The sequence below is a fragment of the Oncorhynchus masou genome, chromosome 6 (assembly GCF_036934945.1).
Source record: "Oncorhynchus masou masou isolate Uvic2021 chromosome 6, UVic_Omas_1.1, whole genome shotgun sequence".
NCBI lineage: Eukaryota > Metazoa > Chordata > Actinopteri > Salmoniformes > Salmonidae > Oncorhynchus > Oncorhynchus masou.
The window spans coordinates 80,812,039-80,839,603 of record NC_088217.1 but is presented as its reverse complement, the minus strand read 5'-3'; the positions used below and the strand labels follow the sequence as shown (position 1 = coordinate 80,839,603).

The window sequence follows — 27,565 nt, the reverse complement described above, 5'->3', positions numbered from 1 at the left end:
AGAGAGGGAGCTAGGGAAAGAGAGAGAGCGAGGGAGAGAGAGGGAGTGAGGGAGGGAGCGAGGGAAAGAGAGGGAGCGAGGGAGAGAGAGGGAGCGAGGGAGAGAGAGGGAGCGAGGGAGAGAGAGGGAGCGAGGGAGAGAGAGGGAGCAAGGGAGAGAGGGGAGGAGCAAGGGAGAGAGAGGGAGCGAGGGAGAGGGAGTGAGGGAGAGAGAGGGAGCAAGGGAGAGAGAGGGAGCGAGGGAGAGAGAGGGAGCGAGGGAGAGAGAGGGAGCGAGGGAGAGAGAGGGAGCGAGGGAGAGGGAGCGAGGGAGAGAGAGGGAGCAAGGGAGAGAGAGGGAGCGAGGGAGAGAGAGGGAGCGAGGGAGAGAGAGGGAACGAGGGAGAGAGAGGGAGCGAGGGAGAGAGAGGGAACAAGGGAGAGAGAGGGAGCGAGGGAGAGAGAGGGAACAAGGGAGAGAGAGGGAGCGAGGGAGAGAGAGGGAACAAGGGAGAGAGAGGGAGCTTATCTCCTGGCAAGAAAAAAAGAGTAGTGTGGTGCACTAGAGCCACTCTCCTTGAGTCCAAGTAGAGCCAGTTTGGATAGTGGTGACATTAGAGCCTCCATAGGTCAGATCTCTCTCTTTCCACTCTTCGGTGGGGTGTAAGCAGAGCCCCAGACCCCCTTCAAAGGGCCGTAGCGATGGCGGCTAAGTCTAGATGATCCAGGTGGACTTACACCAGGGGCTCCAGTGGACAGGAGGGCAGGCAGAGAGAGGACACTTTAATTTGTTCCAGATGAAATATTTGGCTTCTCAGATCTTGTTACCTTAACTGGACTTTGCGAGGATGTGAAAAAAATGGATTGCATATTTTTCTGGGAGGTGACGAGGTAAGTTCATTATCAGGGGTTCATAATTGGGTTAAAGGCATGTTGTCCCTTCACTGGCATGATATTTATTGAGGGATTTCGGGTAACTTTATGATGATAAGTTAATTGGTTACCTTCTGTGTTTTATTTGCGTCTCCATAAGTGGACTTCATCGTTGCAGCTGCATGTTCATTTCATTTGTGGCAGTAACTTACTGTATATCTATGTAACCACAGAGTCCAGATCAAATTGGAATGCTGAGAGGCACCTCTGACCAACCAAGGAATAGAAGTACCAATGAATGATTTCATAAGGATTGTTCCATACACTCAGTAACTGCAACCCATATCTAAAAGGCTGTCACTTGTTGAACACGAAGTGTTCAAAACCATGAGCACCAACCCAAAGAAAATGGCGGATGGCGGCACACACCTCAGTCCTGGTATCCCCTCCAAACGGGCCAAAGTTTCCCAGGACCAGGTAGTTCCGGACACAGGGGAACCAGGTCGAACCCCGCCGGTGTTCCTGCGCAAGCTTCGCAAGGCTGCAGTGGGGACAGGGTGTGATATCCGCCTGAGGGTGTCTGTGGGGGGTCAACCTGCCCCCTCTCTGTTTTGGTACCGTAACAATGATCTCCTGGCCCCACCTGGGGAGAAGGATGTTGGGGGTCTGTGGATCAGGGATTGCCAGGCCAGTGACGCTGGGCTCTATACCTGCGTGGCCAGCAACTGCCTGGGCGAGGCTCAGAGCAGCGCCCTGCTTGCCGTTATGGACCTGGGAGAAGGTAACGTTGGGGAAACATAGGGACAACATTATGATTCATCTGTGTTTGCTGAGTATTGAAACATGGGGACAACCCTCACAAAACATTGTGTAAGTCTACAAGGGAAGCATGCAGGGGAACATCTGTTATCCATCTACTTTTTAAAAGGTGTTCGGTAAGCAAAGGGCCAACCTTTACAAAAGCCAACAACAATGTACCCAACAGGTTTGCAGGTGGTATATTGATTTAATTCCATCTCAAATAGCTGTCCATTCCACTCCAGAAAACCCTTGCTCTTTCAAAAGTACTTCTACTGTAGAAGCCGTCAGCTAGCAACACTTGTCTTGAGAGGGGTGAGGTTAAATTTGGCTCCTCAGTCTAAATTGAGACATCGAGGTTTAGGGTGGGGCTGGTGTGACCCCCCCATGTCATCTGTCGCTGTGATCTTTTAGCAGTTGAACCCTTCACCTTCTGACCCCCTGGTTGGATGATTGTTGTTTTGCAGTTTGGAGCAAACTGAAGTGATATGGCGGTAATTTTGTCCAGGGTGTAACTGAGAGATGGAGAGAGAGAGAGGGAGAGAGGGATTACTCCATTTGAATGACTGTAAATAGATGTGTGTGTATTTATTTGTGTTTACAGTATCACATTTGGGCCTGCAGAGCTGTCCCTTTAATACATCTAATAAAGGAATCAGACAAATGCTATGTGGCTCACCAGTCAGTAAAGGCCATGTCATTAGTCTGGACCACATCACATGAGAGAATGAACAGATGTAACTGGAGCTCCCCACGTAGTGTCCCACAACCCAGTGCCATCCAACACGTTGTCTGTCTGTGTCCCAAATTGCACTCTCCTCCCTATATAGTGGCAGTGGAGGCTGCTGAGAGACGACGGCTCATAATAATGGCTGGAACAGAGTAAAGTGTATTTGATACCATTCCACCTATTCCGCTCCAGCCATTACCACGAGCCCGTCCTCCCCAATGTTATTTGTTATTTATTTCACCTTATTTAACAAGATAGGCAAGTTGAGAACAAGTTCTCATTTACAATTGCGACCTGGCCAGGATAAAGCAAAGCAGTTTGACACATACAACGACACAGAGTTACACATGGAGTAAAACAAACATACAGTCAATAATACAGTATAAACAAGTCTATATACGATGTGAGCAAATGAGGTGAGATAAGGGAGGTAAAGGCAAAAAAAAGCCATGGTGGCAAAGTAAATACAATATAGCAAGTAAAACACTGGAATGTTAGATTTGCAATGGAAGAATGTGCAAAGTAGAAATAAAAATAATGGGGTGCAAAGGAGCAAAATAAATAAATAAATTAAATACAGTGGGGAAAGAGGTAGTTGTTTGGCCTAAAATATAGGTGGGCTATGTACATGTGCAGTAATCTGTGAGCTGCTCTGACAGCTGGTGCTTTAAGTTAGTGAGGGAGATAAGTGTTTCCAGTTTCAGAGATTTTTGTAGTTCGTTCCAGTCATTGGCAGCAGAGAACTGGAAGAAAGAATTGGTTTTTGGGGGTGACGAGAGAGATATTATTTAATTAAGGACATAGGAATCCATTTTGGGACGCAGGACAGAATCTTACGGTGAGAACGCTATTAAAGGGAAGACGGTACGATGAAGGACACTGCTTGTACTTTGTGCGTGGTGAAGCCGAAAGCATTGCCCTGATCCCCTTGTTTCATAAGATACTAGCTATAATTAGAATGCTTTGGAGGGCTCCTTTGCTGAGGGTGGGAGTTCTGACGGCATGAATTCACCGTAACCGACTGAGAGAGATGGATCGGCCTTTTTGAAAGGCTAGACGAGGAACTCTAACTCACTCCCCTCTCATCTCATCTACTTTATACTCCCCTTCAGCTCTCACCCCCCTCTATTAATCTATTTCCTTGCCCTTTTATCGGTTCTCATTCTTCCCACCTCTCTCTCTTGATCTCCCTCTTCCTCTGCAATCGCACCATACTCCTCTCCCCTCTCTCCCTTTCCTGGGGACGTCTTTGGCCTTCGACAGACAATCTCTGCTTATCACTTTCTGCCCCCAAACCTTCTGTCCCTTTCACTCCACTCTTCTCCCCCTCTCTCCTCAGCCCTCTACCCCTCGCTCCTCAGCCTTCTCCCCCTCTCTCCTCACCCATCACACCCTCTTGTTTTCTCCTCACCTCTCTCCCCTCTCCTGTTGACATCTTATCTTATTCTTGAGTCTCTGCCTAGAACCTTCTACCCCTCTCTTGTCATGTCTGTGTCTCTCTCTCCTCCTGGTGGGTCTCTGTGTCTCTGCCCTCCTGGCAGGTCTCTATGTCTATCTATCCTTCTGATGGGTCTCTGTGTCTCTCTCTCCTCCTGGTGGATCTCTGTGTCTCTCTCTCCTCCTGGTGGGTCTCTGTGTCTCTATCCCTCCTGATGGGTCTCTGTGTCTCTCTCCCTCCTGATGGGTCTCTGTGTCTCTCTCCCTCCTGATGGGTCTCTGTGTCTCTCTCCCTCCTGGTGGGTCTCTGTGTCTCTATCCCTCCTGATGGGTCTCTGTGTCTCTCTCTCTCCTGGTGGGTCTCTGTGTCTCTCTCTCCTCCTGGTGGGTCTCTGTGTTTCTCTCCCTCCTGATGGGTCTCTGTGTCTCTCTCCTCCTGATGGGTCTCTGTGTCTCTCTCCCTCCTGGTGGGTCTCTGTGTCTCTATCCCTCCTGATGGGTCTCTGTGTCTCTCTCTCTCCTGGTGGGTCTCTGTGTCTCTCTCTCCTCCTGGTGGGTCTCTGTGTTTCTCTCCCTCCTGATGGGTCTCTGTGTCTCTCTCCTCCTGGTGGGTCTCTGTGTCTCTTTCTCCTCCTGGTGGGTCTCTGTGTCTCTCTCTCCTCCTGGTGGGTCTCTGTGTTTCTCTCCCTCCTGATGGGTCTCTGTGTCTCTCTCCTCCTGGTGGGTCTCTGTGTCTCTCTCTCCTCCTGATGGGTCTCTGTAGCTCTCTCTCTCCTGGTGGGTCTCTGTGTCTCTCTCTCCTGGTGGGTCTCTGTGTCTCTCTCTCTCTCCTGATGGGTCTCTGTGTCTCTCTCTCCTCCTGGTGGGTCTCTGTATCTCTCTCCCTCCTGGTGGGTCTCTGTGTCTCTCTCTCCTCCTGGTGGGTCTCTGTATCTCTCTCCCTCCTGGTGGGTCTCTGTGTCTCTCTCTCCTCCTGGTGGGTCTCTGTATCTCTCTCCCTCCTGGTGGGTCTCTGTGTCTCTCTCTCCTCCTGGTGGGTCTCTGTATCTCTCTCTCCTCCTGGTGGGTCTCTGTGTCTCTCTCTCTCTCCTGGTGGGTCTCTGTGTCTCTCTCTCTCCTGGTGGGTCTCTATGTCTATCTATCCTCCTGGTGGGTCTCTGTGTCTCTCTCTCTCCCTCCTGATGGGTCTCTGTGTCTCTCTCCTCCTGGTGGGTCTCTGTCTCTCTCCTCCTGGTGATATTCAACCTGCATGTGACCATCTATCTCCCACCATGACCAATAAGCCTCTTCTCAGACACTCTATCTCACCTTCCGCCCTTCTTTTCACCTCTCTCTCACCCCCCTCCCCTCTCTCTCTCTCCCTCTCACTCCCCCCTCTCTCTTTCTCTCTCTCTTTCTCTCTCCCTCTTTCCCTGCCCCAGACCCCTGTGTGGTTCTCTCCCTCCTCCCTTCCCTCTATTCCCTCCTCTCTTATTTGTGGCATGGTATGTGCCAGGGGGTTCGTGTTCCAGAGATGTGTGGATGCCATCGGGCTCTCCTATTGCACCAGTACACATCACAAGTAATTATAGCAACACCACAGTGCCTCAGTGGGGCTGAGACTATGGACAGTCACACTCAATCACAGTCATTATGATGAAAGAGAGAGGGAGGGAGGGTTGAGGGAGTGGGAGATATAGATGTATAAAAGGATAGAGGAAGTGTGTGTGTTTTTTTCTGGTAATAGATGCATGTAGAAAAGACTGGATGCATCACATGTAGGCTGGCCCTTTAAGAAGTCAACAAGCACCATATGTCAGTACTGACCACAACAAGCCTGCGACTGTAATACTTTTACACACATCATATTTGGCTTAGTAGTGTTTACGCTTTGACCACTGAATCACTTCAATGACTTGACATGAGGTCAGTCTGTAAACGTAACCCCCTCACACATTCAATGATTTTACAACTCTTATATTCTTGGTTACCCAGAAGAAAAATCCGCTTGCAAAAATCTGTAATTTGCTGTTTTACTTCTGGGGGGAATGCTGTTAACAATTATGGTTACCTTTCCGCAACGGAAGGAAGTGAAGTCTCCTCCCTCGCCAACGGAAACTCTCAGCCAAGCCCCTCCCTTCCGCTAATTTCACCGGTGTTATTCATGGGCAAATTTTGTTTTCATGAATTTTTACGATACAGACAATTTGACTTTGTGGCTGTGGAATCTAGTGGAAACTGTATATCATCCACACACAGGCTTGAAAATCACTGCACCTGCTTAAATTAAGCACCCCATTCTCCCCATACTGATTGGTCCAAAAATCAACAACAAAAGACCAAACCAGAAACTATTGTTGCCTGTAATCACAGAATTATACGTGAGCCTTGACAGATCCTCAACGTTTCATCTGTCCACGAGAATCTGTCAGTTTCATACGTCCACGATAGATGTTTAATGATGTAAACCACCCCAATGGTTACATCATGTTTCTCTGAGCGCTATCCAAGTAACTGGTATTTTAGCTGACATGGTATTTAGACTACATGAAGCATCCATAAAGGTGTTATGACTGCCTTATATAAACCCCCATCAAGTTCCCAAACATGCATGCTCTTAGGCTGGCCTCTCAAACCTCTGCCATTTTGTTATTCTGGGAAGGAAACCAGAATGCAACAGTACATGGATAGTCCCATGCTTGGGAGGACTTGAACGTGATCCTCCCACGCCTCTGGCCCATATTCCACAACTACCGTTTGTTATGCCAAATATTGTGACTGTCCTCTCCAGTGTCCTTGTGGATCTAGGGAGTTTCAGTGTGGCTAGCTATGCTATGCTAACCAGAACTCTACTGTAATTTAACGACCCCGTGACTAGTTGACAGGGTGGATTCCCACCCTCAGAATATATTTACTGTGCAGTTATAGACCCATGTCAGACTCACACTGTCAGTGGGTATATATGCACTCCAGAATTTGGTCTACGTGTCTAACATTTGATATCCTCAAGCAGGAGACCAATTTAGTGACGTCAGACATAGTGGTGAACAATCCGCTTCAGATGTAGAATACAATGTAGTCCACCACCACACTCTGTACATGTGTTTTTAGCCTGTCAAATTGATTCTGCTTTTGGTCCGTCATTCAAAAGTTCACCTCTACTTTTTATAGTTACTTAAAGATGGAATCGGCTTTATGGGAAACAGAGACAATGTTCTCCCTCAGAGCCAGTGGTGGAAAAAGGACCCAAATTGTCATAGTTGAGTAAAAGCAAAGATATCTTAAAGATATCTTAATATTAATAGAATATGACTCAAGTAAAAGTCACCCAGTAAAATACTACTTCAGTAAAATTCTAAAAGTATTTGGTTTTAAATATACTTAAGATTCAAAAGTAAATGTAAATGCTAAAATATACTTAAGTATCAAAAGTAAAAGTATACATCATTTAAAATTCCTTTCTTGATTTTTTAACTTATGGACAGCCAGGGTCACACTCCAACACTCAGACACCATTTACAAACTAAGCTTTTGTTTTTAGTGAGTCCTCCAGATCAGAGGCAGTAGGAATGACTAGGGATGTTTTCTTGATAAGTGTGTGAATTGGACCATTTTCCAGTCCTGCTAAGCACTGTAAATGACATGAGTACTTGTATGGAGTAAAAAGTACATTATTTTCTTTAGGAATGTCGTGGAGTAGAAGTAAATATAGGAAAGTACACATACCCTAAAAAACGACTTACGCAGTACCTTAAAGTATTTTTACTTAAGTACTTTACCCCACTGCCCAGAGCCTTTGTTATTGTTTTGATGACTGAACAGAGGCGGAGGCATGTTCGGCAGCATGGAAAAAACAACGGCAGTACATATTCTGCTGTTCCATCGCAAGTGTGATGATGTCAGAGGGGGAAAAACTGTGTTTGTTGTTTGCTGTTACTTGTATATTGTTGAAATATCTCAAACAGATGTTAGCCTTGAAATCACGACCCTGGGCAACACAGCGACTAGGGTCTGGTTTCAATGATGGACTGTTTTGGCAAAAGAGGAACTACCTCACTGCCTACATCAATACTTTATCAGCTTGAATAAAATACAAAATAGTAACTAGCAATACGGAGATCACCTTCAACCTTCACTAAAACCACTGCAAAGGTTCTGCCTGCTAACTTTGGTTTTGAGTTGCGTTGTTCTGGCATGTCTGGCTTGTGATTTGAGTCCCCAGATTTGTTTTCTTTATCGACGTAGGCAGTGATGTACTTCCTCTACGCCGAAAGAGTCCATCATTGAAACCTAGTCACTGTGTTGTCTAAGGACGGGTTTTCAAGACCCAACAGACCTAGCAGTTTCACCATTAAGTATTCCAGCTTTAAAGCAGCTTGTTGAAGTTATTCATGGCTGACAACGATATCTTTGCCATGTTCATTGGCTGTCAAAACAGACAGAAATGTAAACAACTCCCACTCAATAAGTTGTGTTCAAACTTTCTCCGTTCTTTAATGAGTTCAGATTCTGTTTCAGGATCCCAGGAACCCTTCTTCAGTCTGTCACTAGTAGGGGGTTTCTCAGTCCAAGCAGAGAGTCAGACAGGACAGTAAAGGTCGTTTCAGCCCTGTCTGTAATCTCCTTATTACAGGAGGGCACGTCCACTGTAAGGGTACAGAGCAGGGGTAACAGGGGTGTACAATAGCCCACTCGAAATAGACCACCGGGCTTGGTGTTGTTGTGTTGGAGTAAGGGGGAACGGGGGAGAGAGAGAGAGAGGGCCTGAGCGAGGCAGAGGGAACCATTAGGCGCATTGAGGCAGCCATCTTAAGGAATATGTCCTCACCCTGGCCATGAAGTAGACAGGACATCTAGGAGTCTGGGCGGAGAAGCCATTTTAAGGATCTCATATTCCCCCTTGCCTCCATGGGATTGGGATACACATTCCAACTAAGGAGAAGTGGCCATTTTGAAATAAGTCATCCTTACCTCATTAAGGTCAGGATTTGAGGGTAAAACCAGGAAGAACTGTCAAGTGTAGAGGAATGGGCTTAGATTGTGATTTGATGGTGATTTGAGAGTTCGACAAGAAGACGGACGTTTGATTAACGAGGATTACACATCTGAGGGGCCCAATGTTAAAAGAATAAGAGAGTGAGAGAGATATCAACTGGAGCCATGCTAAAGAAGGAGTATCTAGAAGCTCGGAAGGCTTTGAGAAGTGTGAGCGACGGTGTGACCGGCCCCAGGAGAAAGAAACCCAAAGGTGAGTGTTAGAACTCTTTCTAACCAACCACACGGAAGAGGTGGGAAGTGTCTGGGCTCTTGAGTAGGTTCTTTCTTACTGTTCAGCTATCTATTATCTTATGACAATCTGATGTTGTTGAGCTTACTGGGACGAAGTCTGAAGTAAAAAAGGACGGGACCATGATGAGGTCACAACAGACACAGAAGACCTCATCAGACTCATATTGTCTACTGTTCATTCTCTTCCATTACCTCCTTTTAGAATATTGAATTGTACAACGCCATTGACTTATTCTTCCAGTTCTAGTTGGGGACCAGGATGTTTCAAACCTAACAGGTGTTGGCTGGCTGACAGGCCTCCAGCGCAAACCAATAATACTAATCTAATGAGCAGGCTATTCACAGCATCCCCGATGATGATAACTAGACACGCACTGCCTCTGAGGATAGTCTCTTCTTCTAGGCTCTCAACTATTAACAGACGCTGAGAGAAATGACTGGGCATTGCATCCATAAAATGACTGTACCAGCTACAGCAAATACTAGGGAGTACATTGTTTCAAAGGATAATATTGCAATACTTCAAAGACTCTGTGGGAGCAGTTGTAAATACATGATCTCCCACCAGTGAGCCCACCCCCCATACAGTTGCCTGTATGTCTGTCAGCCCGACTGCCTGTCGGTCTGGTCACATGGTAGATACAGTACCTCCTAATTTTAGTCCATACTGTAGGCATGGAGTATCTCATAGTATCTCTCTCAGTCTCTCTCTGCACCCCCCTCTCTCTTTCTCTCCTTCTCTCAGTCTCTCTCTGCCCCCTCTCTCTTTCTCTCCTTCTCTCAGTCTGTCTCTGCCCCCCCTCTCTCTTTCTCTCCTTCTCTCAGTCTGTCTCTGCCCCCCCTTTCTCTCCTTCTCTCAGTCTCTCCTTCTCTCAGTCTGTCTCTGCCCCCCCTCTTTCTCTCCTTCTCTCTGCCCCTCTCTCTGCACCCCCTCTCCCCCTCTTTCTCTCCTTCTCTCAGTCTGTCTCTGCCACCCCTCTCTCTTTCTCTCCTTCTCTCAGTCTGTCTCTGCCCCCCCTCTCTCTTTCTCTCCTTCTCTCAGTCTGTCTCTGCCCCCCCTCTTTCTCTCCTTCTCTCCTTCTCTCAGTCTGTCTCTGCCCCCTCTCTCTCCCCTCTTTGTCACCCCAGTCCACTATCCAGTCCTGTGACTAACACAGACCAGACCTAGAGAATGAGATAAACTAGCAAGAGGCATCTGTGTGATGTGAAATCCCATTACATTCCCAGAATGCATCCCAGTGCATGGTCACGGACCACAATGTATCGCCATATTCAGTGATGTAAAGTACTTCAGTAAAATTACTTTAAAGTACTACTTAAGTCGTTTTTTCCCACTACATTAGTAAAGAAAATATCAATAGTACCATAATAGTACCATAATACCATATTGTACTCCATACATTTCCCCTGACAACTAAAAGTACTTGTTACATTTTGAATGCTTAGCAGGACAGGAGCATTTTGAAATTCCCTTATTTACATTTACATTTAAGTCATTTGGCAGACGCTCTTATCAAGAGAACACGTGGTCATCCCTACTACCTCTGGTCTGGTGGACTCACTAAACAGAGAACATCCCTGGTCATCCCTACTACCTCTGGTCTGGTGGACTCACTAAACACAACAGCATGTTAATAAAGTCTGAGTGTTGCAGTGGCCCCTGGCTATCTGTAATGATGTCTGAGTGTTGCAGTGGCCCATGGCTATCTGTAATGTTGTCTGAGTGTTGCAGCGTGCCCCTGGCTATCTGTAATGATGTCTGAGTGTTGCAGCGTGCCCCTGGCTATCTGTAATGATGTCTGAGTGTTGCAGCGTGCCCCTGGCTATCTGTAATGATGTCTGAGTGTTGCAGTGGCCCATGGCTATCTGTAATGATGTCTGAGTGTTGCAGTGGCCCATGGCTATCTGTAATGATGTCTGAGTGTTGCAGCGTGCCCCTGGCTATCTGTAATGATGTCTGAGTGTTGCAGTGGCCCATGGCTATCTGTAATGATGTCTGAGTGTTGCAGTGGCCCATGGCTATCTGTAATGATGTCTGAGTGTTGCAGCGTGCCCCTGGCTATCTGTAATGATGTCTGAGTGTTGCAGTGGCCCATGGCTATCTGTAATGATGTCTGAGTGTTGCAGCGTGCCCTGGCTATCTGTAATGATGTCTGAGTGTTGCAGTGGCCCATGGCTATCTGTAATGATGTCTGAGTGTTGCAGTGGCCCATGGCTATCTGTAATGATGTCTGAGTGTTGCAGCGTGCCCCTGGCTATCTGTAATGATGTCTGAGTGTTGCAGTGGCCCATGGCTATCTGTAATGATGTCTGAGTGTTGCAGTGGCCCATGGCTATCTGTAATGATGTCTGAGTGTTGCAGCGTGCCCCTGGCTATCTGTAATGATGTCTGAGTGTTGCAGTGGCCCATGGCTATCTGTAATGATGTCTGAGTGTTGCAGCGTGCCCCTGGCTATCTGTAATGATGTCTGAGTGTTGCAGCGTGCCTCTGGCTATCTGTAATGATGTCTGAGTGTTGCAGCATGCCCCTGGCTATCTGTAATGATGTCTGAGTGTTGCAGTCTGCCCCTGGCTATCTGTAATGATGTCTGAGTGTTGCAGTCTGCCCCTGGCTATCTGTAATGATGTCTGAGTGTTGCAGTCTGCCCCTGGCTATCTGTAATGATGTCTGAATGTTGCAGTCTGCCCCTGGCTATCTGTAATGATGTCTGAGTGTTGCAGCGTGCCCCTGGCTATCTGTAATGATGTCTGAGTGTTGCAGTCTGCCCCTGGCTATCTGTAATGATGTCTGAGTGTTGCAGTCTGCCCCTGGCTATCTGTAATGATGTCTGAGTGTTGCAGTCTGCCCCTGGCTATCTGTAATGATGTCTGAGTGTTGCAGTCTGCCCCTGGCTATCTGTAATGATGTCTGAGTGTTGCAGCGTGCCCCTGGCTATCTGTAATGATGTCTGAGTGTTGCAGTCTGCCCCTGGCTATCTGTAATGATGTCTGAGTGTTGCAGTCTGCCCCTGGCTATCTGTAATGATGTCTGAGTGTTGCAGTCTGCCCCTGGCTATCTGTAATGATGTCTGAGTGTTGCAGCGTGCCCCTGGCTATCTGTAATGATGTCTGAGTGTTGCAGTGTGCCCCTGGCTATCTGTAATGATGTCTGAGTGTTGCAGTTTGCCCCTGGCTATCTGTAATGATGTCTGAGTGTTGCAGTGTGCCCCTGGCTATCTGTAATGATGTCTGAGTGTTGCAGTCTGCCCCTGGCTGTCCGTAATTTTAAAAACAAGAAAATGGAGCCGTCTGCTTTGCTTAATATAAGGAATTTGAAATTATTTATACTTTTACATCTACTTCTATATTTTAGCAATTAAATTTACTTTTGATACATTTTTAAAACTAAATACTTTTAGACTTTTACTGAAGTAGTATTTTACTGGGTAACTTTCACTTTTACTTGAGTAACTTTCTATTAAGGTATCTATACTTTAACTCAAGTATGACAATTGGGTACTTTTTCCACCACTGGCCATGGAACTGACCTATTTTATCAGGTGAGGAAAGATGATCCTAGATCTGTACCAAGGGGAAATTTCACCCCGGATCATGAGATGAGGTGCCTCCGTGTTTGGCCTGGCGTCCTGTTTATGTTCCTTCTCTCTAGTTAGGCGTCAGTCCCATGGTCTGAGGCCTGGAGGGGGCCAGGATTAGGTGATAGGATCAGGTTTCTGTGTGGTCGTCAGCAGTCAGTACAGACATGCCCACTGTGTCTGTCCCCTGGGCCTGGACCTCTACACCACCCTGTATCTCCACAGGGTCTGACTCTGAGCTACGTTTACAACAAACGAATGGCTTCTGTTCTATGACGGTAGTAGAATGTACAAACCCACTGGGCAAAAACTGGTTGAATCAATGTTGTTTCCACGTCATTTCAACCCTAAAATGAAACGTGATAATGTTGAATCAATGTGGAAAGCTGATTGGATTTGCAAAAAGTCATCAACCTAAAGGAATTTCCTCTTTTTTCCGCCAAACCTACAACCTAACTCCAATGACAGGGTGATATTTTTGGTTGATTTCATGTTGAATTCATGTTAGTTGACAACTTAACCAAATGTAAGTGGAAAGACGTTGAACTGATGTCTGTGCCCGGTAGGAAGTTTCCTCTAACTAGACAGGGAAACTGGAAACGAACATGTAGACCCGGGGAAACCTCGGGGCAAGAGGAATAATTACCTTGTCTTCCCCAGCAAACGTCTAGATATGGGTTGTGACTAACAGGTTTTGGAGAAGGCTCTGGGTTCCTCTGTTGGGATTGACTGTGTCCTGTGGTTGGACCTGTAGCGCGAAGTGACTCGCATAAAAAAACAACTCGATTAAGATGCGCCCACAGCGGGGTCTGTTTTCTACCTCACGGAGCTAATGCCAGATAAATGCCTCTGATAGAGTTGTGGGCCTGCAGAGAGTTCATCAGAGCTGCGCCACTGAAACTCCCCTCTGTCACAAAATCAATGGGCTTCCGTGAAGCCTGCTCTGTTTCTCATTGCTGTAAACTCATTCAAGTAGAGTAAATGGTATGCTGGCTACTGTATTGTATCAGCTAATTGATATCTGCATGGAAGTCATGTTGTTTTCATTCATTTTCATGTAACTGATGATGGGGAAGAAAGAGGGGAGAGGAAGCTTCTTTAGACTATAAAAGATACGCCCATTGTGTTACTATGGTGACTTACTGTGATATAGTAACTGAATCCCCCTTAGGTCATTTGTTTGACAACGTATTGTAGCTTTACACCTGCTTCTTGGATTGTCATTGGATTGCTGTAATAGAAGGCAGTTTTATGATTGGTCCGGGGACATATTGATCCCCGTCGAGTGAATTGTGACTATCGTGGTGTATCCTGTATCTCACAGAGACCCTTGGTATTGATTACTCACTGCCAGAGAAAATCCCTTCTTTCTGGAGATGCATGGGGCGAGGTGATGGAGCAGGGATGAAGAGGGATGGAGGGAGACGAAGGGAGGCAGAGGGAGGGATGGGGAAAAGGGGAAGGAAGGAAGGATGGAAGGATGGAAGGAAGGAAGTAGAAGGCTTATAGCTATTGAGGCGTTTTGAGTGAAAAGGAACACTGTATAGGCTGTATTTTTTTGAATTAGGGTGCATTCACTTACTTAGAAACAGCCAAATGGGTAAATAAACAACATTATTACGATCAATGGAAGCTTTAGTTATAAAAAAAGACTAATCTATTGCGACGTCTGGGAATGGTTGGCTTTCTCTGATTTATGGGCATGTGGTAATATCCCCTGGGTATTGACACTGTGTATCACACACTGTAGCGTGTCTCACGTAACAGCGATGAAAAAGTGGATTTCTCAGCATAGCAGTCAATCGCAGTGTGAAAGATTTGGCCTAAATCTAAAAAATGCCCATCTAGTTTCTGGATGGCTGGGTGGTTTTTACAATGAGATATGGGTCCCCTGTTATTATTTTTAGATGAATTTGATGGATGTGGTGGACACAGATGTATCTGAGAGAATGATACATTGTGTGTGTGTGTGTGTGTGTGTGTGTGTGTGTGTGTGTGTGTGTGTGTGTGTGTGTGTGTGTGTGTGTGTGTGTGTGTGTGTGTGTGTGTGTGTGTGTGTGTGAGTGTGAGAGAGAGAGAGAGAGAGAGGATTATATTATGACAGACCAGCTAGATCTACTGTCTCTATTATATTATGAAAGGCGAAAAGAAGGGCGGAGGAAGGGGAGATAGAGTGTCTGAGAAGAGGCTTATTGGTCATGGTGGGAGATAGATGGTCACATGCAGGTTGAATATCACCAGGAGGAGAGAGACAGAGACCCACCAGGAGAGAGAGAGAGACACAGAGACCCACCAGGAGGAGAGACAGACATAGAGACCCACCAGGAGGAGAGATAGACCCACCAGGAGGAGAGAGACACACCTGGTGGGTCTCTATGTCTGTCTCTCCTCCTGGTGGGTCTCTAAGTCTATCTGTGGAGAGAGGAGAGAGACAGAGACCCATCAGGAGGAGAGACAGACATAGAGACCCACCAGGAGGAGAGATAGACATAGAGACCCACCAGGAGGAGAGATAGACATAGAGACCCACCAGGAGGAGAGAGACACAGAGACCCACCAGGAGGAGAGAGACATAGAGACCCACCAGGAGGAGAGATAGACACAGAGACCCACCAGGAGGAGAGATCGACATAGAGACCCACCAGGAGGAGAGAGACACAGAGACCCACCGGAGGAGAGAATCACAGAGACCCACCAAGGGAGGAGAGATAGACATAGAGACCCACCAGGAGGAGAGAGACATAGAGACCCACCAGGAGGAGAGAGACACAGAGACCCACCAGGAGGAGAGAGACACAGAGACCCACCAGGAGGAGAGAGACATAGAGACCCACCAGGAGGAGAGATAGACATAGAGACCCACCAGGAGGAGAGAGACACAGAGACCCACCAGGAGGAGAGAGACATAGAGACCCACCAGGAGGAGAGAGACACAGAGACCCACCAGGAGGAGAGAGACACAGAGACCCACCAGGAGGAGAGAGACATAGAGACCCACCAGGAGGAGAGAGACATAGAGACCCATCAGGAGGAGAGAGACACAGAGACCCACCAGGAGGAGAGAGACACAGAGACCCACTAGGAGAGAGAGAGACACAGAGACCCACCAGGAGAGAGAGAGTGAGACATAGAGACCCACCAGGAGGAGAGATAGACATAGAGACCCACCAGGAGGAGAGAGACACAGAGACCCACCAGGAGGAGAGATACATAGAGACCCACCAGGAGGGAGAGAGACACAGAGACCCACCAGGAGGAGAGAGACACAGAGACCCACCAGGAGGAGAGAGACATAGAGACCCACCAGGAGGAGAGAGACATAGAGACCCATCAGGAGGAGAGAGACACAGAGACCCACCAGGAGGAGAGAGACACAGAGACCCACTAGGAGAGAGAGAGAGACACAGAGACCCACCAGGAGAGAGAGAGTGAGACATAGAGACCCACCAGGAGGAGAGATAGACATAGAGACCCACCAGGAGGAGAGAGACACAGAGACCCACCAGGAGGAGAGAGACACAGAGACCCACCAGGAGGGAAAGAGACACAGAGACCCACCAGGAGGGAGAGAGATACAGAGACCCACCAGGAGGAGAGAGACACAGAGACCCACCAGGAGGAGAGAGACAGAGACCCACCAGGAGGAGAGAGACAGAGACCCACCAGGAGGAGAGAGAAACAGAGACCCATCAGGAGGGAGAGAGACACAGACATGAGAAGAGAGGGGTAGAAGGTTCTAGGCAGAGACCCAAGAACAAGACCAATATGTCAACAGGAGAGGGGAGAGAGGTGAGGAGAAAACAAGAGGGTGTGATGGGTGAAGAGAGAGGGGGAGAAGGCTGAGGAGCGAGGGGTAGAGGGCTGAGGAGAGAGGGGGAGAAGGCTGAGGAGCGAGGGGTAGAGGAGAGAGGGGGAGAAGGCTGAGGAGCGAGGGGTAGAGGAGAGAGGGGGAGAAGGCTGAGGAGCGAGGGGGAGAAGGTATGGGGGCAGAAAGTGATAAGCAGAGATTGTCTGTCGAAGGCCAAAGATGTCCCCAGGAAAGGGAGAGAGGGGAGAGGAGTATGGTGGAAAGGAAGGGCAGCGATTGCAGAGGAAGCGTGTGACAGGCCTGTAATAAGAAGGGAGGATTTGTAGTGTCAGGTGATAGCAGTGGGAGGATGATGTGTTCTCTTCACCTTTCTTCGTTCCCTAATTCCTTTCACCACATCTGTTTGTGTCATGATCTGTTATTTCTAGTTGATGATTATTTCTGTGAGACCCGTAGAACGGGGAGGCGGGGTAGAAAGACATCATCATCTTTGGGTTATTTCTAGTTGATGATTATTTCTGTGAGACCCGTAGAACGGGGAGGCGGTAGAAAGACATCATCATCTTTGAGATATTTCTAGTTGATGATTATTTCTGTGAGACCCGTAGAACGGGGAGGCGGTAGAAAGACATCATCATCTTTGGGTTATTTCTAGTTGATGATTATTTCTGTGAGATCCGTAGAACGGGGAGGCGGTAGAAAGACATCATCATCTTTGGGTTATTTCTAGTTGATGATTATTTCTGTGAGACCCGTAGAACGGGGAGGCGGTAGAAAGACATCATCATCTTTGGGTTATTTCTAGTTGATGATTATTTCTGTGAGACCCGTAGAACGGGAGGCGGTAGAAAGACATCATCATCTTTGGGTTATTTCTAGTTGATGATTATTTCTGTGAGACCCGTAGAACGGGAGGCGGGGTAGAAAGACATCATCATCTTTGGGTTATTTCTAGTTGATGATTATTCCTGTGAGACCCGTAGAACGGGGAGGCGGGGTAGAAAGACATCATCGTCTTTGGGTTATTTCTAGTTGATGATTATTCCTGTGAGACCCGTAGAACGGGGAGGCGGGGTAGAAAGACATCATCATCTTTGGGTTATTTCTAGTTGATGATTATTTCTGTGAGACCCGTAGAACGGGGAGGCGGTAGAAAGACATCATCATCTTTGGGTTATTTTTAGTTGATGATTATTTCTGTGAGACCCGTAGAACGGGGAGGCGGTAGAAAGACATCATCATCTTTGGGTTATTTCTAGTTGATGATTATTTCTGTGAGACCCGTAGAACGGGGAGGCGGTAGAAAGACATCATCATCTTTGGGTTATTTCTAGTTGATGATTATTTCTGTGAGACCCGTAGAACGGGGAGGCGGGGTAGAAAGACATCATCATCTTTGGGTTATTTCTAGTTGATGATTATTCCTGTGAGACCCGTAGAACGGGGAGGCGGGGTAGAAAGACATCATCATCTTTGGGTTATTTCTAGTTGATGATTATTTCTGTGAGACCCGTAGAACGGGGAGGCGGTAGAAAGACATCATCATCTTTGGGTTATTTCTAGTTGATGATTATTTCTGTGAGACCCGTAGAACGGGGAGGCGGTAGAAAGACATCATCATCTTTGGGTTATTTCTAGTTGATGATTATTCTGTGAGACCCGTAGAACGGGGAGGCGGTAGAAAGACATCATCATCTTTGGGTTATTTCTAGTTGATGATTATTTCTGTGAGACCCGTAGAACGGGGAGGCGGTAGAAAGACATCATCATCTTTGGGTTATTTCTAGTTGATGATTATTTCTGTGAGACCCGTAGAACGGGGAGGCGGTAGAAAGACATCATCATCTTTGGGTTATTTCTAGTTGATGATTATTTCTGTTAGACCCGTAGAACGGGGAGGCGGTTGAAAGACATCATCATCTTTTCCCACATAATTTATTGATGGTTAAGACTCCATTTCCCTCACACAATCTGACCTGCTGACACACAAACTCAGGGTTTCCCAAACTGGGTCCTGGGGCCCCCCTGGGTGCCCGTTTTGATTATTGCCCTAGCATTACACAGCTGATTCAAATAATCAAAGCTTGATAATTAGTTGGTTATTTTAGTCAGCTGTGTAGTGCCAGGGCAAAACAACTAAACGTGCACCCAGGGGGGGCCCCAGGACCGAGTTTGGGAAACCCTACACTAACGTAGTGAGAGAGATACACTGTGTATAAAACACCACAAAGACAAACGCACAACCTACTGTTGATGTCAAATGTACAGTGAATGTATCCATGGTGTTTGTTGTTCCTATTGAGTTGTGTATCTGTCAGAGAATATGGCGTGCACAGCTTGCATGTTGCACCAGCTGCCATCAAGCTCATCTATCCACGCCATTTGTAGTGTTGGGGACAGAGCTGAAGCAGAGCGAGAGAAACGGAGAGGGGCAATTCTGCTCTGTTCACTGGTTCAAATAACTGATTGCTATTTAGCGTGAAGTCAGATTTAGTAGAACGTCACAGACATGGACCATGAATGTATAATTGATGCCCTGGGGGTGGGGAGGCTGTTTTCTGAAGGCTGCATTCTTCCTCTCCTCTGTGAAGATACTGGAGCTGAAGAGAATCAAGCAGAGGAGGAGAGGAGAGAGGGATCCCGAAAAAAGAGGCAGTTTGGATTAAGGATTTGGATTTTGGGGAGGGTGGGGTTAGAAGCAGGGCACACTTCAACTGTGGGTTTATGGCGTCAACAGAACGGAGGGAACTCTGTCTGATTCTATTTCCCACTTTCCATTCTCTCTCCATCTCTATTGGTCTGTCTTTCTCTCTACCCTCTCCTCTCTCTCTCCTGCTCTCTCTGTGCTTCCCCTCTGCTCTCTCTTTGTCTGCTCTCTCTCTTTCTCATTCTTGGCGGCTATCTCTCCTCTCCTCTCATTCCTCCTGCTGATGCTGCTGTGTCAGAGAGAGGAGACAGAGAGGATGCTTTAGAGGAGCAGGTACTTTTCCTTCCTCCGGATCACACCTCTCCACTGTTGTCTTCACGGGTTGGGGTCTCAATCTGTTCCTCTCTGCCTGGCTACAGTTGCTCCGAGGAGGGGCTTGGTTGGAGGAGGGAGGGATGGGCTGGAGGGGATGGAGACCGGCTCGGCTTGTGTCAGCGTTCGGCTGAACATTTTCTCCTCCGGCAGCAGTCAGAGTCTGCTACGTCAGAGTGATGCTGCTCACCTTGGCGGATAAACACTCTCACTCTCACACAAAGACACCTGGATATTGTGGATTGTAATCCCTGAACGTTCCTCCTCTCATCCAGACCAGAGGATTATACACACCCACGCGTGTGAAGAGAGCTTCATCTATTTACATGGTTTGTGTGAGAATTATTGTGGTTGACCCACACTCCATTTGGGTAGGATCACAGCAGTGATGTTTTGCTGAGCAAGTGCCACAGGTAATCTGCAACCCAGAGGAGGGCATCGAGAGAGAGAAAGAGAGATACAGAGGCACTACTTCTAGACATGAAGAAAATCTGGTCCAAGAAGAGGTTCCAGGTGAGTCTCTACCTTTCAGACACAAAGTTGCTCTGTTACACTTAGTGCATGCTCTTTTCTAAGCCGTTTTCTCATGGAGAACTACAGAGCTATAATGGCTTTGTGATCGATTACTAGAACCAAGAGGAAAGGGATACATACTTTGTTCCCCACCCTCTTACCATTTTACCAGTAAACACAGATCTTTGTTGCTGTAGGTTAATAAATCCAGGTCTGTACAGTAGGTCTTATAGCTCTCTGTGTGGAATGTCCTCAGTGTCCTCTGGGTTCTTGTGGCCTCTGTGGCACAGAGGGTACGGCTTTACAGTTACATATGACACGGTAACAAAGAATGCCACCCTGGGGGTCAATGTCCCATTCTGTTGGCTTGTGGGAAGATGCCTTTGGGAGCTGGGTGGAAAATCAGGTCCATTTTTTTTCTTCTCCATTTATATTATAAATGTTCCATTTGTAACACATTTTATTCTAATTAGCATTTGTCTACCCTACAACATGTATCCTGGCAGAGAACGTCTGATATTTTGGATTTGACATTGGGTTTATCCCAAATGTGATCTATGGAGAATAGAGAAGTGTGTCACTGGGCCACAGTGCAGACAACTGATATGTAGCACCAGATGACCAAGTACAATTATGTGGTACAGTATGTGCGACACAGTCGATATTCAGAAATAACCATATAAACCTTGTGAAATATCCTCTCCAAACTCTGGCATGAACAGTATAGAGCTTTGAGGAAACTATGGTGCCCAGTAATTACCTAGCCTTGCCAAGCCAGAAATGTGCAGAAATGCAGTTTGTGCCTGGTTCTGCCTACTACAGATGTAGCATCTTAATTTGATCACTCTTTTGTTGCTGAGATGCAAACATGGGGTCTATTCAAGTTTTAAAAAGGCTTCTAAAGTTTGTAATTTCCCCTTTCAAATGTCAGACTTAGCCCTAATGAAACATGTATCTACCCCTGCAAAAAATGTCCATTAATATAATAATATTAACATTATAATTAATATTAATACTTTAATCCACATAATAATTCACATTTCCCGTTGCTGCAGGATTATTTTCCTACTGTAACAAACTGGCTCAAATGAAGATCCTACATCTGTATGTGTTGATATAATTGCCCAGAGTTCCCCATAATCAGGAACAGGAGATTGACAATGGATGCTTCTAGTTGCTTCGGTTGTTTTTTGTCTCCCTGTGGCCACCAGGCAACACTTCATCAACAGGCTCTGGCTGGCAAATAGCAGTAGGCATGGTACTTAGAGAGCAGAGCAGCCTGATTGATCTAGCAGTTGAATCACTACTTTACTCTGACTTCAAGGTTTTCTCTGTCTCTGTACTGTAATGAGTCATTCCATTGAGCTCTTCAAGGTCCTGATCGATGGTTGGTCATAGGAGTCATAGGAGTCATCAAAGGCTATAGGAGTCATTGGAAGTGATGACTTATCAAGTTATCAGTGTGTAGGGTTTTAGATTAGGTTATAAGGATGTAGGATGCAGGACATTATGGAGTTTGAGATATGAGCTTCTTCTCTTGTTTGGGCCTTTTCTTTTGGATTCTGACAAAAATGTTATCCTCTGATTTCAGTAACTCATTAAGTTTCATGACTGTTGTACTTTTTGCTGGTTTGACTCATGCAACACTCTATCTCTCTATTATTTCAGAGGACCGGACACTCCACCAAGACGTTTGGAAGGTTCACACATGGTGTGTTTTCTGTATGAGTTTTTACACAGTTGTTACTTAGTAATTGCACAGTTAATAATAGTAATTACACAGTTGATAATAATTATTACACAGTTAATAATGGTTATTACACAGTTATTACTTAGTAATTAAACAGTTAATAATGGTTATTACACAGTTAATAATGGTTATTACACAGTTATTAATACATAGTTATTACATAGAAACTGAGTTTTACTGTGCATATTTAGCTTGTTGTTGTATCTGAGAACCACTTAATGCTTTCTGTATTAAAAAAGATCCTTGTTAAAAAAAATGATTTAGTGCAGAGATTTCATGCATTTTTCATGTTTTAATTGCTGCTAGGAAAAAGACAGTGGGCTTTTTTATTATTTAGCTGTCAGAAGGCCTCTCCTCCGCCCCCACAAGCAATTTTCTTGTAACCATATTGTTGCCTCTCTGCATAACATCACAGAATGAATCATTTCTGAGGGTCTTAGTTTAGCATTACATCTGGAATCTCAGTCAAACAGAAATGCTCACAGCTCCTTTTCCAAATCATATTTCCACCCAACTGTTAATCTAATCCACGGTGTGTATTGCAGCGAGACATTTTGAATTACAGCCTCTCATATTGCTGAGTCGATATTCCTTGCACAGTGTGTGTCCAGCTATTTAGTCCCATCCCACTTGGTACAGATGGGTGAACCCAAATACACAAGGAAATTGACTGTTAAAACTGTATGATCACTGTTATTGTCTATTTCACATTTACTCATTTTTCTGTCATTTAGCAGATACTGTTATCTAAAGCAACATGACAGTTTGCTTGCCTCTTCTTCAGCAAGCTCCAGCAGTAGGCTATCTAAGCGTATGTGTCAGGGTTGGCAGTAGTGCTGGTGATTTTAGAGTCTAATGGGTATGGAGCGGATTGGTCGTGTGGGTGAGAGAGATGGTGGTTTCTATAGTAACTGTGCTCTCCCGTCTGCCCTCTCTTCCCGCCACTATGGAAGCGAAGTTTTCCGCTCCTGCCGAAAGCAAAGCTATGGTAAACCAGTCTTGTTTTCTCTCGCGCTCTCGTTGTCATTTGTCCGTTCTCTCTCTCTCTCTCTCTCACCCTCTCTTTCTCTCTCTCTCTCCCTCTCTCTCTCTCCCTCTCTCTCTCTTTCTCTCTCTCTCTCTCTCTCTCTCTCTTTCCCACTCCTCTCTCTGTCTCTGTCTCTGTCTCTCTCTCTCTCTCTCTCTCTCTCTCTCTCTCTCTCTCTCTCTCTCTCTCTCTCTCTCTCTCTCTCTCTCTCTCTCTCTCTCTCTCTCTCTCTCTCTCTCTCTCTCTCTCTCTCTCTCTCTCTCTGTCTCTGTCTCTCTCTCTCTCTCTCTCTCTCTCTCTCTCTCTCCTGTCTCTGTCTCTGTCTCTCTCTCTGTCTCTGTCTCTGTCTCTGTCTCTGTCTCTGTCTCTCTCTCTCTCCTTCTTGTTACGTCTACAAGCCATGGTACTGTTGTGAATGAGGTCCTCCCATGTTTGCCTGGACTCATTTCCTCTTCCCTTTCTTTATTTATCATGCTCCATCTATTTGATTTCTCTGTCTCTTGAATATGTATATTGCTCTATTCCAAACACTTGCACAGGGTTTTGCACCACACGCCATTTAGTTCTCTTAAGTGGTTCATGTTTTTTCTTAACATGTTCCCTAGAAATGCCAGCTTCTTTGTAACGTCTCTATTGATCTCATCAAAGGTCGCTGAATTGACTTCTCTCCTTTGAGATGATTTGCACAAGTCCTCCACATAAAGCGCCACAGCTACAGTACATATTGGGTGCTAATATCTATTAAAAAGATAGTGCAAGTCAAAAGTCTGGACACATCAACTCATTCCAGGGTTTTTCTTTATTTTTACTATTTTCTACATAGTAGAATAACCCAAAAAAATCGAAATATATGTCAGTTGTGTTGTGACAAGGTAGGGGGGTATACAGAAGACGGCCCTATTTGGTAAATGATCAAGTCCATATTTTGGCAAGAAAAACTCAAATAAGCAATAAACGACAGTCCATCATTACTTTAAGACATGAAGGACAGTCAATTCGGAAAATTTCAAAAACTTTGCAAGTTTATTAAAGTGCAGTCGCCTATACCATCAAGTGTTATGATGAAACTGAATCTCATGAGGACCGCCACAGGAAAAGAAGACCCAGAGTTTCCTCTGCTGCAGAGGATAAGTTCATTAGAGTTACCAGTACCAGAAATTTCAGCACAAATAAATGCTTCACAGAGTTCAAGTAACAGACACATCTCAACATCAACTGTTCAGAGGAGACTGCGTGATTCAGGCCTTCATGGTTGAATTGCTGCAAAGAAACCAATACTAAAGGACACCAATAATAATAAGAAACTTGCTTGGGCCAACAAACATGAGCTATGGACATTAGACCGTTGAAAATCTGTCCATTGGTCTAATGAGTCCCAATGTTCTATTTTTGGTTCCAACCGCCATGCCTTTGTGAAACGCAGAGTAGCTGAATGGATGATCTCATCATATGTGTTTCCCACCGTGAAGCATGGAGGAGGAGGTGTGAGGAGGTGTGTTTGTGTGGGGGTGCTTTGCTGGTGACACTGTCAGTGATATATTTAGAATTCAAGGCACACTTAACCAGCATGGCTACCACAGCATTCTGTAGCGATATGCCATCCCATCTGGTTTGAGCTTAGTGGAACTATCATTTGTTTTTCAACTGAACAATGACCCAACACACCTCCAGGCTGTGTAAGGACTATTTTGACCAAGAAGGAGAGTGATGGAGTGCTACATCAGATGACCTGGCCTCCACAATCACCCGACAACCGAATTTGGGTTGGTTTGGGATGAGTTGGACTGCAGAGTGAAGAAAAAGCATCCAACAAGTGCTCAGAATATGTGAGAACTCCTTCAAGACCGTTGGAAATATATTCCAGATGAAGCTGGTTGAGAGAATGTCAAGAGTGTGCAAAGCTGTCATCAAGGCAAAGGGGGGCTACTTTGAAGAATCTAAAATATATTTAGATTTGTTTAACACTTTTTTTGGTTACTACATGATTCCATATGTGTTATTTCATAGTTTTGACGTCTTCACTACTATTCTACAATGTAGAAAATAGTAAAAATAAAGAAAAACCCTTGAATGAGTAGATGTGTCCAAACTTTTGACTGTATATTAATCACCATAAATGAGTGGGCTAAAGGGCACTGTTGCAGTTAAAAGAGGTATAATGGTCCTTACTGACGTTGTCTTCTATAGGGGTCAATAGACTTCCAATGGATTTGGAATGGAATGGACGCCAGTCTGGTTTCAGCACTAGCCTGCTTTATTAACAGTAACATACCTCGCTAGAACCGATTGGTAGCCAGTCTAGAAGGTCTTTTCTATAAAGCTATTTCAACCAGTCTAGTGGTGTATTTCTAGAGGCCCCATCTGGCTTCATATCACGGTTCATTGACTCCCCCTTGTATTACCTCTGAAGGAGACCTGCCAAGGCTCAACTCTATTGCCCATTATCCTCTCTGTCTCCAAGTGAAAATGAAGTGTCATTTGTCACTGTGACTCAGACTCAGCTGTTGTTTTATTCCTCTCTCGGTTTCTTCTCACCCTCCTCTTCCTCATCTTCCTCCCGTCAGACTCTGAAACCACAGAGGATGAAGCCACGGAGCCCCAGGTACCCATGGAAACCAAGGAAGGACCTGGCGGGCGGCACCAGGACAAGGCTGGCCGTAGAGTGCCTGCAGGTAATTCACTTAATTCATTAACTTGAGCATGATCTGTGATTTAGAGGCCCGTCCTTAATCAAGTCTGTAAATCAGGTTTCCGGGATTAAGACATAAGCATAATTCTTCTGGCACTAAGTAAATGCATGTGTTTGCATGGCTTTAACGTGACTGTCGGTTATGGCACTATGTGTATGTTGGCATAAGCCCTACTCGTTGGATGAAACGTATATATGATGTGACAGACTCCTTTAATCCTTCACGCCATGATGTAATGGTGTGACAATGTGACATTCTGACCTACATGCTGCCAGGTAACCTCTTGGAGCCATTGCATTGTCTGTCTGTCTGTCTGTCTGTCTGTCTGTCTGTCTGTCTGTCTGTCTGTCTGTCTGTCTGTCTGTCTGTCTGTCTGTCTGTCTGTCTGTCTGTCTGTCTGTCTGTCTGTCTGTCTGTCTGTCTGTCTGTCTGTCTGTCTGTCTGTCTGTCTGTCTGTCTGTCTGTCTGTCTGTCTGTCTGTCTGTCTGTCTGTCTGTCTGTCTGTGTGTGTGTGTGTGTGTGTGTGTGTGTGTGTGTGTGTGTGTGTCACCGCCACCCTACAGAGTTATGGTCTGGATAGAGAGCCCTGGCTTTCAGAAAACAGAGCACTTCCCCATCGTAAACATCACATCATGCCACCCCTTTACTTAGCAGCACCAACTCTTTGTGTATGGAAATATAGATGAAACAGGATTTAATAGGGAACTGATGATGATTTGTTATGGGGGTATCACAGTGCTCATCGGTGCCACCAAAGCAGATGCTTCACAACAGGGGTCACCAGCCTGTCTAAATGTAGTCCATGAATATGGATACACTCCTCTAGCAGCACAAATCTATTTTCAAGAGACTGTTTGCACTTTCGAAGGTTTCGTGTTGACAGACTGAGAGTGCCGTCGTTCCCGAAAGAGGAGAGAAGAAGAGAGAGAATGGCGTTATCAAATGAGAGTGGAATTGGGATTCAGTGATTGTTCTTTTCATACAAAGGAACCCACACAAAGACTTGGCTTTCACTCATCGCCCCACCTGCAGTGAGATGTTGAGTACATTACCAAGTATCAACCAGATAACAACGCAAATTGCATTTCCTCGAATAACTGTCCCTTAGCTCAGCACAGAAATAATTTTCACTAATAATGTAGCTAATGCATGTCAATTATATTCCACCAGATCATTTAATTAATTTCACTAAAAATACAAATAAAAATCTTAATTGGTTCCAACAGAACCTTTTGTTAACCGATAAATCAAATCAAATCAATTTTTATTTGTCACATACATATGGTTAGCAGATGTTAATGCGAGTGTAGCGAAATGCTTGTGCTTCTAGTTCCGACAATGCAGTAATAACCAACAAGTAATCTAACTAACAATTCCAAAACTACTGTCTTATACACACAAGTGTAAGGGGATAAAGAATATGTACATAAAGATATATGAATGAGTGATGGTACAGAGCAGCATAGGCAAGATACAGTAGATGGTATCGAGTACAGTATATACATATGAGATGAGTATGTAAACAAAGTGGCATAGTTAAAGTGGCTAGTGATACATGTATTACATAGAGATGCAGTAGATGATATAGAGTACAGTATATACGTATACATATGAGATAAATAATGTAGGGTATGTAAACATTATATTAGGTAGCATTGTTTAAAGTGGCTAGTGATATATTTTACATCCTTTCCCATCAATTACCATTATTAAAGTGGCTGGAGTTGAGTCAGTGTGTTGGCAGCAGCCACTCAATGTTAGTGGTGGCTGTTTAACAGCCTGATGGCCTTGAGATAGAAGCTGTTTTTCAGTCTCTCGGTCCCAGCTTTGATGCACCTGTACTGACTTCGCCTACTGGATGATAGCGGGGTGAACAGGTAGTGGCTCGGGTGGTTGTTGTCCTTGATGATCTTTATGGCCTTCCTGTAACATCAGGTGGTGTAGGTGTCCTGGATGGCAGGTAGTTTGCCCCCGGTGATGCGTTGTGCAGACCTCAATACCCTCTGGAAAGCCTTACGGTTGTGGGCGGAGCAGTTGCCGTACCAGGCGGTGATACAGCCCGCCAGGATGCTCTCGATTGTGCATCTGTAGAAGTTTGT

General features: G+C 45.7%; 1 protein-coding gene across 1 annotated transcript in view; it reads left to right on the top strand.

Annotated features, from left to right (window-relative positions):
• The first annotated feature begins 492 nt into the window (after nucleotides 1-492).
• LOC135542774 (striated muscle preferentially expressed protein kinase-like) overlaps nucleotides 493-27,565 on the top strand; it is a 67,154-nt gene continuing 40,081 nt past the window's right edge. Inside the window, exons 1-5 of the mRNA XM_064969964.1 lie at nucleotides 493-869; nucleotides 1,085-1,632; nucleotides 21,668-21,710; nucleotides 22,703-22,737; nucleotides 25,341-25,448. Of these exons, the coding sequence (XP_064826036.1) occupies nucleotides 1,239-1,632; nucleotides 21,668-21,710; nucleotides 22,703-22,737; nucleotides 25,341-25,448 (580 nt within the window). The 5' untranslated portion in view covers nucleotides 493-869; nucleotides 1,085-1,238. The remainder of the gene's footprint in view (nucleotides 870-1,084; nucleotides 1,633-21,667; nucleotides 21,711-22,702; nucleotides 22,738-25,340; nucleotides 25,449-27,565) is intronic.